This window comes from Dendrobium catenatum, unplaced genomic scaffold (genome assembly GCF_001605985.2).
Source record: "Dendrobium catenatum unplaced genomic scaffold, ASM160598v2 fragScaff_scaffold_71, whole genome shotgun sequence".
Taxonomy (NCBI): Eukaryota; Viridiplantae; Streptophyta; class Magnoliopsida; order Asparagales; family Orchidaceae; genus Dendrobium; species Dendrobium catenatum.
This window is the reverse complement of record NW_021318533.1, coordinates 815,596-828,775: the sequence shown is the minus strand read 5'-3', so window position 1 is coordinate 828,775 and position 13,180 is coordinate 815,596. Positions and strand designations below refer to the sequence as shown.

The 13,180-nt window shown below is 34.8% G+C and overlaps 1 protein-coding gene across 1 annotated transcript in view; it reads left to right on the top strand.

Moving 5' to 3' along the window:
* Window positions 1-13,180, top strand: part of LOC110097051 — a 65,602-nt gene that overhangs the window by 8,372 nt on the left and 44,050 nt on the right. Inside the window, exons 3-5 of the mRNA XM_020823264.2 lie at window positions 8,063-8,129; window positions 8,384-8,538; window positions 8,673-8,743. Of these exons, the coding sequence (XP_020678923.1) occupies window positions 8,063-8,129; window positions 8,384-8,538; window positions 8,673-8,743 (293 nt within the window). The remainder of the gene's footprint in view (window positions 1-8,062; window positions 8,130-8,383; window positions 8,539-8,672; window positions 8,744-13,180) is intronic.

Sequence of the window (13,180 nt, the reverse complement as noted above, 5' to 3'; positions counted from 1 at the left end):
TCAATAACTTCTACTCTTTCAGCTAGATTTTCAAACTTTCTGCTTAGCCTACCTTTAAATTTAAGAAAGAGTTTTGTACAGGTTTCTTGGTAGGATTTGATTATTTTTTCTTAGAGAGAATCCAGTACTTTAGCTAAAAAACTAAAGTGTGGTTGATGAGGAGATTAGTGGGGGTCTTGCTAAGGAAGTGGGGTATAATAGGGAAATTGGTGGGGGGTTTGATGGGTGGATATTTCATGATGAGATGGAGGGCTGTCTGATGGATATTTCTTGATATTAACCATATCAATTTCAGCTTGAAAAACTCCTTGGAGGATATCAAAAATATGCAAAAAATTTGTATGTCTGCAAAATCTTATTCTTTATAAATATATTAATTGAAAATTGATATTAGATGTACCTAACTTTTCCTTAATTAACAAATAAATTAGTAACCACCTCTATAGTATATACAATATCATCGGTCCATAAAAAAAATGGGGTCTTTTGTCAGCATACATAGGAGCATGAATAGAAGTATGCTCAAGTAACCAAATCTACGTAAGATGAAAAAAATTTTAGCAAATGAATTGTAAAAATTAAATAAAATTTCGAATGAATTTAGCACTCAAAGTTAGCAGAGGCACAAAACTGTTGATTTAACCTGCTGGCTTCTTATTTGAAATTTTGGAGGAGGCCTTATTAAACTCTCCAACTAAAAAATCTCTAATCAACCCCATCCAATTTATTGACAAAAAATCATTTACATTATTTGCTATTCTTTGAAGCAATCGAGGGGTTTTAAAGTTACTAAGTTGAAAAAAATAAATTTGAACATAAATACATAATAAACGTTCTTAACATAGTTTAGGAGGGTTTGGTTGTTCAACTCCAGCATGTCCGTTTTAATTTCCAATGATGTAACCGGTATATGTGCTAAAGAAAGTCGGAATATTTTTTCTCATTTATTTGGCAGACCAATAAGAAAGACCATTTCATCAACAGTAAAAGAAATAGGCTGACCTTTTAGAATAAAATATTATTTTGAAATATTCCATCTTGAGATCATCTCATAAATAAGTGAGATATTTTGCTCAAACCAGAAAATTACAAAAATTGTATGATTTTTAAACGGTTCAATTGTCCATGACTTCAGGAGAAATTTGCTAAGCAAAATCATCTCAAATTGTTCGAAAAGTCAAAACATAGCATTAATATGTAATAGGACGAACATATATCTTAAAAGTAAATGTTAAAAACATATAAAATAAGTAAAAAAAGATAGTCATAAAAAGATCATAAAAGTATGCATAACATACGCATAGAGTACGCAAAACATACGCACAAGTACGCATAATATACGTACAATTACGCATATAGTACTCAGTGTTTATGCATAGCGTATGCATATCCTACACATAATATTGGCACAAACTATTCTATTTTAAAAGTTTGTTAGTGTTTAATTGTTAAAATTTAGTTAGAGTAAGGTTTCAACTTTCAAAATAAACCTTAAATACAGAGAAAATACGATAACATCAAACATTTAAAAAGTTTAGAGCAGGAATGCATACGCATAGCGTAAGCATAAAATACGAAGAACTTTAAAAGTAACACATATGCATAGCATAAATATAAAATACACAGAACTTGAACAGAAAACATGCCAACAAATTACCTTTCTCTTTAGGGGTGACGACATCTGAGAAGGAACTGAGTGAATGCTTGAAATTTCTCTGGAGTGAATGCTTGAAACATATGCTGGAATTTGAAAATCGAAAAGCAGCGTGAACTGTGAAATTTTTCTGCCATTTTACCTTTACCAGGGTTTAAGTGTTGAAGCCACATCGACATTTCACTAGGTAATCTACGTCGGATATTGGGGGGTCCGAACTAAACAAAAATATATTTGGTTAGTTTTTTTTTTAATTTTTAGAGGCGGACATCCCAAAACTGTGAGGCGAGGCCGCCTTGAGGCGCGCCTCAATAAACTTGAGGCATACGCCTCAAAACCTAAACTTATTGCGTGGGCTTTGGAGCTTAAAGGGGCCATATTGCGTTGAGGCGCGCCTTTTATTGTGCAATTTTAAGCCATGATATTTACTTTAAGAAATAACTTAATTAATTATTAGTGAAGTGTTAAGTAGATAAATTCATATTAAATCTGAATGGATGCTTTCACACGCGGTTTGTTCTGCAGCAGTTAATTTCATGGGCCCTCACACAGAGTTCCTTATTTTCCCTTTCACGCAAGCCAAGCCAGACAAAGGAAAGGTGGTTATAGAACTCTGGAGAAGAATTGGAATAAAGCAGAAAATCCTGTAGCAAGCATTTCGGCATATAGTGCTCTTGGGTTTTCAGCATAGTGCTTGGAGAAAACACCATGCCGACTGCTCTACAGGGCCTTAAAAGCATTATACTATTGGAGTAAAGCGAACCTTAAAGATCTTAATCAATTGAAGGATTGTCTTAAAAAGAATATTTTGGAGTTACAAATGGAGAAAGCTAATGTAGGTGGCCTCTCTGATGAGAAGATTCTGATTCTCAGATCAAAAGTGAATGAACTTAATAGTACCGTTGCTCGTTTGAATACTTGGTGGAGGCAACGGGCCAAGGTCAAATGGATGGAAGATGGGGAAATTAATTCAAAGTTTTTTCATTTTTTTGCAAGTGCTAGAAGGAATGGTAACCGCATTTACAAGATCAAAGATGGGAATGGGGTGATAGTTGAAGACCAATTTCAGATTTAAGATAGCTTTTTTAATTTCTTTAAAGAGAAGTGGCGAGCTAGAGATTGTGTGATGGAGGGTTGGCCGTCCTCGCTGTGTGTGCTGAGCGAAGATGATAACAGGTTGCTGGAGGCGAATTTATCTTTGGTGGAAGTTATGGGAGTGGTGAATCAACTTGGTGGTAATATATCATCAGGAAATGATGGGATTTCATATTCATTCATTAAGACATATTGGTCCATTATTAAATCAAATGTTTGGAATGTTATCAACCATTTCTTTTCCACTGGAAGAATGGGCTCTGATTGGAAGGATACAGATAATCCTTTGGTTCCATTTAACTTTAGACCAATAAGTTTGTGTAAGACGATATATAAAGTGGTGGCTAAAATTCTTCTTAATAGATTCAAATTTATAATTCCAAAGCTCATTTCTGAAGAGCAAGCAGCGTTTGTGAATGGACGTTCTTTATCCGAGCATGTGTTGATAGCTCAAGAAGTGCTTCACAAATTCAGGTTTTTTAAATCTTCTATAGGTTTGGTTTCATTTAAAATCAATATGGAGCAAGCCTATGACAATATGGGGTGGAGCAATCTGGAGCAAGTTTTAAATACTTTGGCTTTCGTTTGAAGTTTTCAAGGCTTATCATGGAGTGTGTGGAGGATCCCAGGTTTTCAGTTTTGATTCATGGCAAGTCTTCTAACTAGATTAAAGCTAGAAGTGGGTTTCGACGAAGTTGTCCCTTATCTCTGTTTTTATTTATTTTATGCTCTCAATTGTTATCAAATGCTTTGATTCAAAAATGCAATGAGATTGGTATTAAAGTTCATCCTAATTCTCCGAGGATCTCTCATTTGCTTTATGCAGCTGATATATTGATTTTTGCTGAAGCTAATATTAAGGTAGTGAAGAAGATTAGGAATATTTTGTTGGACTTTTGTAGTTGGTCGAGCCAAAAGGTAAACTATCAAAAATCTGCATGCTTTTTGGTAAAGCTGTGAAAGGAGGAAGAAAATTATATCTCGTTTGATGGGGTTTAAAGCTGTTAAAGAGATGAACTATTTGGGTGTGACAATTGCTTTGAGGAGGCTTGTGGCTCCTGATTTTTAGTATATTCCTGATAAAATTATGGGGAAACTTAATGCTTGGGGAACAAATTTATTTCATTAGTTGGGAGATTTACTCTTCTGAAATCTATTATTCTCTCGCTTCCTATTTTTCATTGTACTCACTCTCTTATTCTTAATGGAGTTTTGGCTGAAATTGATAAGGTGTGGAGGGATTTCATTTGGCATAAGCAGGATGGGAGAAAGGGTCTTCATTATGTGAGCTAGGAAGTGCTGTGTAAGCTAATCAAGCTGGGTTGCTGTGGGCTTCATTCTTGTGTAAGTAAGGTGGACCCTTTGAGGGTGAAGTTGGCCTGAAAGTTCCTTAATGAGGCGGATTCTTTGATGTACAAGGTTCTGGAAGCAAGGTATGGGTCTTGGAGTTGGGATTCTGAAGTTAAGCATAGCTCGTCGGTCTCTTGGAGAATTATTTCGAATGGTGCTAAAGCTCTTCATCCCATTGTTAAATGGAAGATTGCAGTAGGTAGCTCTATTAATGTATTCAAGGATGTTTGGGTGTTGGATGAGTGTTTTAACATATAGCCTACATTTGTCTCAACTCTAGAGAGCAATGATATGACTGTGGATAAATTCATTGTGGATGGAGTATGGAATAAGGAGGAACTTTGAAATTATTTTGGAGAGGAATTGATTATGCTGATTTGTCAAGTCCAGATTTCTCCGGAATTGATGAAAGACCAATTAGAACTAAATAATAAAAGCACGGGAAAATTTATTTCTGCTCCATCATTTGAGTTTTTGGTGCATCATCCGATTGAAAATATGTATTGGAGATGGATTAAGAAGGTAAAACTTAACCCACGTGTGGAAGTTTTCTGGTGGTGGTTGTATCATAATGCTATTTCTACCTTTTAATTTCTTGTGCATAGAAGGTTAAGAGATGATAATTTATGTCCTAGAGGGTGTATTGTGATGGAAGATTATGAACATGTGGTAGTGAATTGCTTGAAGCTTATTCAGGTAATTCAAAATTTGTATAAATGGGGCTTATGTATTCCTTCTTTGGACTCATTTCAAGAATGCTGCATTTGGTTGGAGGAATGTGCATCCTAGAATAGGTTTTTGGTTAACCTTTATTGTTATGCTGTTTATCTATGTTGGAAATCTAGGAGTAACGGTGTGTATGGTGGCAAGTAGGATAATAGTCTTATTATTGCAACAAATTTTGTTAGCTTTGCTTCAACCTTATCTTCAGTTGGATGTGAAATGTTAAAGTCGGGTATCTGAGGTGCTAATCAGCCGTATCGACATTTGGTTGGAGAAATGTCCGTCCAAGAACAGGTTTTTGGTTAACCTTTATTGTTCTGCTGTTTATCTATGTTGGAAATCTAGGAGTAAAGGTGTGTATGGTGGCATGTAGGATAGTAGTCTTATTATTGCAGCAAATTCTATTAGCTTTGCTTCAATCTCATCTTCGGTTGGATGTGAAATGTTAAAGTCGGTATCTAGGTGCTAATCAGTTGGATCGGTTGTTCAAGAAATGTTGGCACCCTCCTCCTCTCGATTGGATCAAAGTTAATGCAGATGCTTCCTTACTACCTTCATACAAAGCTAGAGTTGGGGGTGTATTATGTGATCACAAAGGGAGGTTTTTATTGGCATTTGGATTCAGTAGTGTTCATTGGGATGTTTATCGGTTGGAAATGTTAGCTATTAATTCCTTTGATTCGGTCATGAAAGAATGGATGTTGCGTTATAAGGGTATTATATTTGAAGGGGATAATGTTAATTTCATCAAGTTTCTTCAGGATGGTTTAAAGAGGATGGATGGTGATAAGGCTGGCATTGGGATGGAAGAATTTGTTTTCCTTGAAAATTTTCATCATGTTATTTTTAATTGTGTGTATAAGGAATGTAATAAGTTATCTGATGTTTGTGCTAACCTTGCACTTAGTAGTAGATGTTTTTGGGATGATATTAGTATGGATAATATTCCTCATTTTCTTCATTTGTTAAAGCAGGAATGTGATTGTATTGGTAGCTTGTATTAAGGTTTTCCTTTTTAATGCTATTGCTATTGCATCCTTTAAAAAAAATACTAGTAAATATCTTTTTTTTAATCCTATATTAATAAAATATTATTATTTTACTTGTAACAATTTAATACATTGAAAGAGCCATTAAAACTCTGACATTTATTTTGTGAAAACATATAACAATTGAAAATAAATACTTCCCCCGTATTGCGTCACTCTTACTGGATACATTTTTTTTGTTTATGCGGTCATTTAATTTCTCTAGATGAAGTCTGTGTATGTTTGTTAAAGGATAGAAGTGAGTTATAAAACAACTCGGTGAATACTTTAAATTTCCAAATAACAATAACATCATATATCTTTGCAATAATATATATGCTTACTTAAGTATAAAATCAAATAACATCATTTATTAATAATTTATATAATATTTTATCAATTTTTTATAAATAATATAACCATCATAGGAGCCATCGTTTAATTAGTGTCAATTAAGGTATTTTCTTTTTCATTTTTTTAAAAATCTTTTCTAATTTGGGCGGGTGGGTATGTGTTGACTTGTACACTCAAAACACTGGAAAAGACAAAATCGATGATTTAAGCGATGCACGTGTCGGTGTGATGCGTCACTTGAAGGGTCAAATGACCTCTGGTCATCAAACGGATTGTGTCGTTGAGATTAGAGCGTCAAATTCGCCTAAGAGGGAGCCCCTCATAGATGAATCGAGCGAGAACAGTCAAAATTGGCGACCGACACCTGAAATTGAAGTGTGTGACATTGCCCAAATGACATCCGATCGGAAAACAGACTTCACCGTTGTGTTCGACATATCGACGATACCTGAAATGGACTGTAGCTTTGTCCAAAGAAATTTGTTCGATGAAATCGGCTAGTATTTCGAGGAAAATGCCAAAAGATTTAGAGGGAAAACACACAAATCGAGTGGACGCACGAATTTCAAAACATGCAAATTTTTTTATTCTTTTTATAATTGTAATGACATTATTATTATTTTAAAAAAATCAAAGAAAAGAAATCAAAATGCCTCATATTTCCAGTGTATTTGCTCTAATCAAATCCCTGAAATTCCTCGATGCTGAGACCTCTTATCCTGTATACAGTAGCACTATAAGAGTCCCTTGAAGCGCTACTGACCCAACATAATGAGGAAGGCAAGGAGAATGCACTCTATTATATCAGTTGGAGGTTGATCGGAATAGAGATATGTTAATCTCTAATTGAGAAGCATTGTCTGGCATAGTTTTCATAATCCAGAAACTCCGTCACTACATAATTTCTTACAAAATTCTCTTGATATCAAATATCGGTTTGCTGAAGTTTTTGATAATAAGATCAGTGTTGACATGTCATTTAGCCAAGCAGGCAATACTCCTATAGTTCTCTAGCTTTACTTCTCTTCATTCCCATCTTTTCTTTCCTATTTTTCCTATGGTTTTAGCCAGCTTGAGCTCTCCTTTCTCTTCCATCTAAACAGCCACGGAATTTGAAGGAAAAAATGACTTAGTGCTTATATATATGTAATACTTATATAAATGAATTTAATAGGATTTCAAATCCAAAAGCATCCCATCCTTCCATTAAATTGCTGTAACTTCATTCACCGGCAAGTGGTAGAGAAGAATTGCTACAGCTCACTAATGAAGTGCACAGTAAAATTAAATAAATAACTTTAGGAAAATAATGTTAGTATTAATTTAATTAATAAATATTTATTAACTCATAAAATAATATACTTATGTATATCAAAATAATTTAAATGAAATTTAAATTTTCATAAATTTTTTTTTGATAGTTTTTGGGATATGCAAAAAATGAGAGATAATTTTAGGAAAAATTTTATTAATATTTTTGTTTGAAATTTAGGTATTTTAATTTATGTGTGGTGTGGAGCTTCCAATCGGGATTTCATCTATAGAGATTAATCTTTGTCCAAATTAAAAACTGGGGGATTGTGACTTATAATTTTTTTTGGGTTTCTTTTAGTATCCCATCTCTTCATTAGTGAACCTTAGACACTGAAATCCTTTCTCACGTCTTTTGAGAAATCAATTATTAAGTATCTAACTTTGAAAATGCATGATAACTGAAACAAATATATACAAATTTCTGTTAAGTCATATTTTATTTCTTTGTTTCATATTGCACTATAAGAGCATCGTGCTTATTATATTCTGGACATTTCACATGAATGATATTGATTATTGAAGTTTTTCCCTTTTACAAATGCAGTGAAAATCAGAAATGTCCTTCAGTTGCTCTAATGTTTCAAGTGGGAGAGAATGCTTCATATCATAATGTAAGTTCCTCTTGCTTTCCAAATCGTTGGTTTAACATCAAAGAGAAGATTGTAACATAGCCAACTTTGCACGAGAACAAATTCGCGAAATTTATATCCTTTACCTATTGTTAACAATTTATTAATGTTGGCTAGTTATAGATTCCCTACAAATGTATGCATTCTTGAAGATTAGCATATCTATGTTTATAACTACTTGGATCTGCACAAACAACTACACATTGATTGCATACTGATTAAACATCTTTTGTTAGATGGGAGGATGCAAAAATTTACGTGGATCATGCAACAATATGACTTGTCGTGGTCATGAAGTCGATATCATGCATTTCTCCATTGGAAATGCGATTCCGGGTCGGCTTTATGGTGCCAATCTGGTTGACAACAGCGAGGGTACTGGTGGTGATAGGTATGCTTCAAGTTTTTTTTTTTTTAATTTTTTTTTTAAATTTTTAATTTTTTTAATTTTAATTTTTTTATTTTTCATAGTCGAGGTAACTGTTTAAGCTATTGCACCATACTATCTTTTTGTGTTCTTTACAGATTTGGCCATCTTGTTGATGTATATGCATGGAATCCGCATTGCTTGTATCTTGATGGAAAGGGTCCCTCAGGTACTTGATGATTTTAAAATTCTACTGGATATACGTTGATGTACCAAAACATAAAGTTTACATGTATTTGAGCTTAGTTTTGTAACATTATTCTATGTTCTACCAAATGAACTTAAGATGGATGAGTTACTTGTTCTGCATGGTTGTAAAACCATGGAGGATTTCATGTGTGGTGTAGGAATTTATTTTTAGCATTTTCTATATTAATTGAAAATTTCGTATGACAAGCTTCAGAAGAGTAACCTAGAAGCAACATATTTAACATGTAGGGGTTGCATAAGTGATGCAGTGATTTGTGACGTGAGTTTCTCAGACTACTTAAAATTGTGATATGCAAGCTTCTGGAGGTAAACCTTAAGTAAAACCTTGCCAAATAAAGCCTTCCTTTTTTTAACCCAAAATGTTTACGCAGCTTCATTAATAAAAAGTACAAACCACATACTCCTCTCATCATTGCACATAGCTTCTACCCCGACTATGTACATATTTCCTGCCCGCACAAAAATTGTTGCTAGAACCCTTGGGCTTTTCATCTTGTTATCTCTCTCTGTTGCATTGGGCTATTCTCACTCGTAGTCCAACTTGTGTGTTCATGTTCTCTTATTCACTCAATTTTGCTTACAACTTTGTTTTTCTCCTTGTAGCTGCTCCAACAACTCCTCTTTGCTTTTTTTTTTCTTTGCTCCTGACATTGCACTTATTTGTATAACGATCTACGTTCAAGCTTCAATTCCAGCTCATTTCTTGTGCCATAGCCTTTTTCAATTGAGACACCTTTTCACCTTGCTCCACTTGAGTGGCTTCCGTATCGCTTCTTGGGCATTTCCCTAATTCTTTGCCCCCTTCATCGGTGCTTGCTAGCACTGGCATTGATGATTTCATCTTGTGCTTCATCTCTATTTGGGCTTCTTTACCATTGATAATGCCCTACATTTTAGGGGCTGGTATATTTGACCTGATTTCTACTAGTTTGTGTTTATTATCATGTGGCCTTGTGCCACAATCCTATTGTGGTTGTTGATGGTGCATCCATTGGCCACACTTTGTTGTCTTTTGTTCTGACAAATGCTGTTGGTCCATCAGCTTCTACTATTCTACTAAAATATGTTGCAACTACTACTCCTGTCAAACGTACTGCTCCCAATTTTTCTTTCATTGATGTTGTTAGAGGGAAATGTTCATTGTAGTCAAGATCATTTTTCAGAGGAATGTGAGACTTGTAAGTATTTGGCTAAAATTTATCAAGACTTAAATAATAATTTATATGTACTTAGTAAAGACTCTGATTAAAGAAAGTTATTTTTTTAATTATATATGTTTGTATATTTTTTTTGTAAATTAGTGTAGGAATTTTATATTTTTGAATTACATACTATGGGCGCTACTGGACATTTTAGGGGTCTTATGGTTATTACAATGACAATTGATATTTATATGTTTAGCCAAGACTAAAGAGATGAGCACATATTATTTCACAAAAATTTTCAATTTTGTTGAGGGTAGAAAATATGGATTGTATACACTTTTAACAATGCCATATAAACCCTAGGAGGATGCTAGTATGAATTTTGCATTAGATTTATTATGGACATTGAGGAAGCATGATTAAGTTTTTGTATGTTGACCTGTATCTAATAAAATATATATATATATACTATATATAATATCGTACTGAACAGCGCACTAGTCGCTGGATCAATCGCACGTCGAGACCATGCCGACATGCTTCTCCCCACGATCTCCTCGCGTCGTTAAAAAATCGAAGGAAGGGAAGTCTTCGACTGCTCTCTCTCCCTCTTCCTTTGGCATGCTCCTTCGCTCCCTCGTAGCTGTTCGACTCTGCACCTTCGAGACTTTCTCTACCTGTTGGAGCGGAAGTTCCGACATTTGATCGGAAGCAACAGACGAGAGCTCGCTCGCTGTGGAGGTAACTTTCTTCCTCTCGCATCGCTTCTTCGACTCCTTCGTGGTTATTCGACTCTGCCCCGTCGACGACTTGCCCTTTCTGTCGGGTCGAAAGTCACGCCATTTTGATTGCAATCAGGAGGGAGCTCCGCTGTGAAGGTTCTTCTCTCCATTCATGTGCTTCTCTGGCCCTTCTGTAGCGCTTGACTTCACTCTTATTCAACGTTCCCTTCCGGTTGGATCGGAAGTTACGACCTTTTGATTGGAACCAACGACTTGGAGCTCGCTTGTGTGGCCTCTCGCCTCCTTCGTCGTCGTTCGATTTCACACACTTCGACGACTTTCCCTTCTTGTTTGATCGGGAGGAACAACAGGAGCTCACTGCCGTGAAGGTAACTTGCTCCTTTTTTCGCTCTCCTCATGTCGGCCAAATCCGTATATGTGTCGAACAAATGAGAGGAAGGAGAGAGGAGTTTAAATTAATTTTGATTAAGATTAATTTTAATTAATCATAATCAATTTTAATTATAATTATTTTAATTTGTTATATTTTATAATGAATTATATTTAACTTTAATTAAATAATTAATAATGAATTAATTATAATTTTTTTAATTAAAGTCAATTTTAATTAATTATAATTCATAAATGTTAATTACAATTAATTATTATTAATTAATTTTAATTAACTAAAGTTAATTAATATACATTAGTTATAATTAACTGAGGTTAATTATAATTAATTATTTTAATTGATTGTAATAATTATAATTAATTATTTTAATTAATTATAAAAAAAGATAATTAATTATTGATTATGATTAACTAAAATTAGTCTTAATTATAATTAATAAATAAAATAATAATAAAAATACATAAAAACTCTCTTACCTCGGCATGCTTAACGCACTGGTCAACCACCTATTCACGCTTTTCTTAGCGTGGTTGGAGGAAACCCGATGCAACACACTCAACGAGGTAGGTAAACATCTCTCGGTTCCAAAATTCTGTTCTCGGCGTTCGTGTCGAGCCGTCAAATCACCTATAAACGCTTTTCTCTGGCGTGGTGGGAAGGGAGTCCAGTGCGACACTTACGGCGAGGCCGGTAGGCCCTATGCACGCTCTTGTAACGTGGTGGGGACAATCCTAAGTACCCGTACGCGGCTCTGTACCTGCGGGGAAACAACTGTTTTTCTTTTGAAATAGGTACCGAAGACCCATACATGCCTTTCTCTAGCGCAGTGGGATTGAAGTTTTCACGGCCGCGGTATCTAAAGACACATACCGTACACGCTTTTATCTAGCATGGCGGGAGGCCCAGTTTTTCGTAATTACCCCTAAACTTGGGAGACGCCGGGAGGCTATCAAAATTTCGGGTGAACGTAAGATTATACTTGGACTTGACTGAATAAAGGACTTGAACTTGCACACTAAACTTGTGGATATTTGAACAAAAAATAACTTGTACTTGGACTTCTAGACAAGGTACAAATGTCTAATAATAAAGATTTTGGAACCTAAGTAAAATGAAATTGGAATGAGAATGAAGTGAATTGGAACTTGACTTGAATATTTGAACTCAAGCAAAGATTTGAGTTGGACCATAGGGGACTCGAATGAATGGAAAAGGCTCACTTCTAGCCTGAACTATACTTGGACTCAAACTTGAATTAGATTTTGAACTCAAATGAAACAAAATTAAACATTAATTCAAACTTGAATTGAGCAAAAACCTAACTCAAATTTAAATAAAGCAGCGAGATTTGAGCCAAGCGCATGGGAACTTGAAGACATTGAACTTGAACCATACAATATCAAGTGGGTTTTGACAATGAACTATGCTTAATTTGAATTGAATGATCCATAAGAATTGAAGTCAAACTATAACACAAGGAATTCAAATGAATCATAAGATATTTGAACTCAAATGAACAAATTATATAGAACCAGTCTCATGACATTATGAAGCTGGAACCAAGCATGAAGGAGCTCAATATCATGATTAAAATGAAGTTATGAGTGGTGAGATAGCAACTCCTAATTAAGTGCAAGAGGTACACACTAGACATAATGATAAATCCTCATGAATCAACTAATAATTCAATGATCAATATGCAAAGTGAACATACAAGAATCCTTAATAAATAAAGGATCTCAGGGACAATCTGTTTGTAAGTAAAGATCAGAATGAGAGGTATGGTGGCAAGCTCACAAACAATAGCATAAGGTCTACATCCTTCTGAGTTTGCTGACCAAAGTGATGGCAGAAAGCCCACAATACGCACAACACATCGTCTACAATAGTCTACCTACGAGCGACAATTGCTACAAGAACTAGAGGAGGCACAAGAAAATACATCAAATCTCAATAAGCTATGGTGATTAGCATTCAATAATTGCATAAATATGCTCAGAGTCAATATGTTGAGAGAGATAGATGATAGATGCGAGCTCCTACGAGTCAACGTAAGGAATCTCTCCCATATGCAAAATACTTACGAATTGTCTTAGCAAGGATACCATAGCATCTCT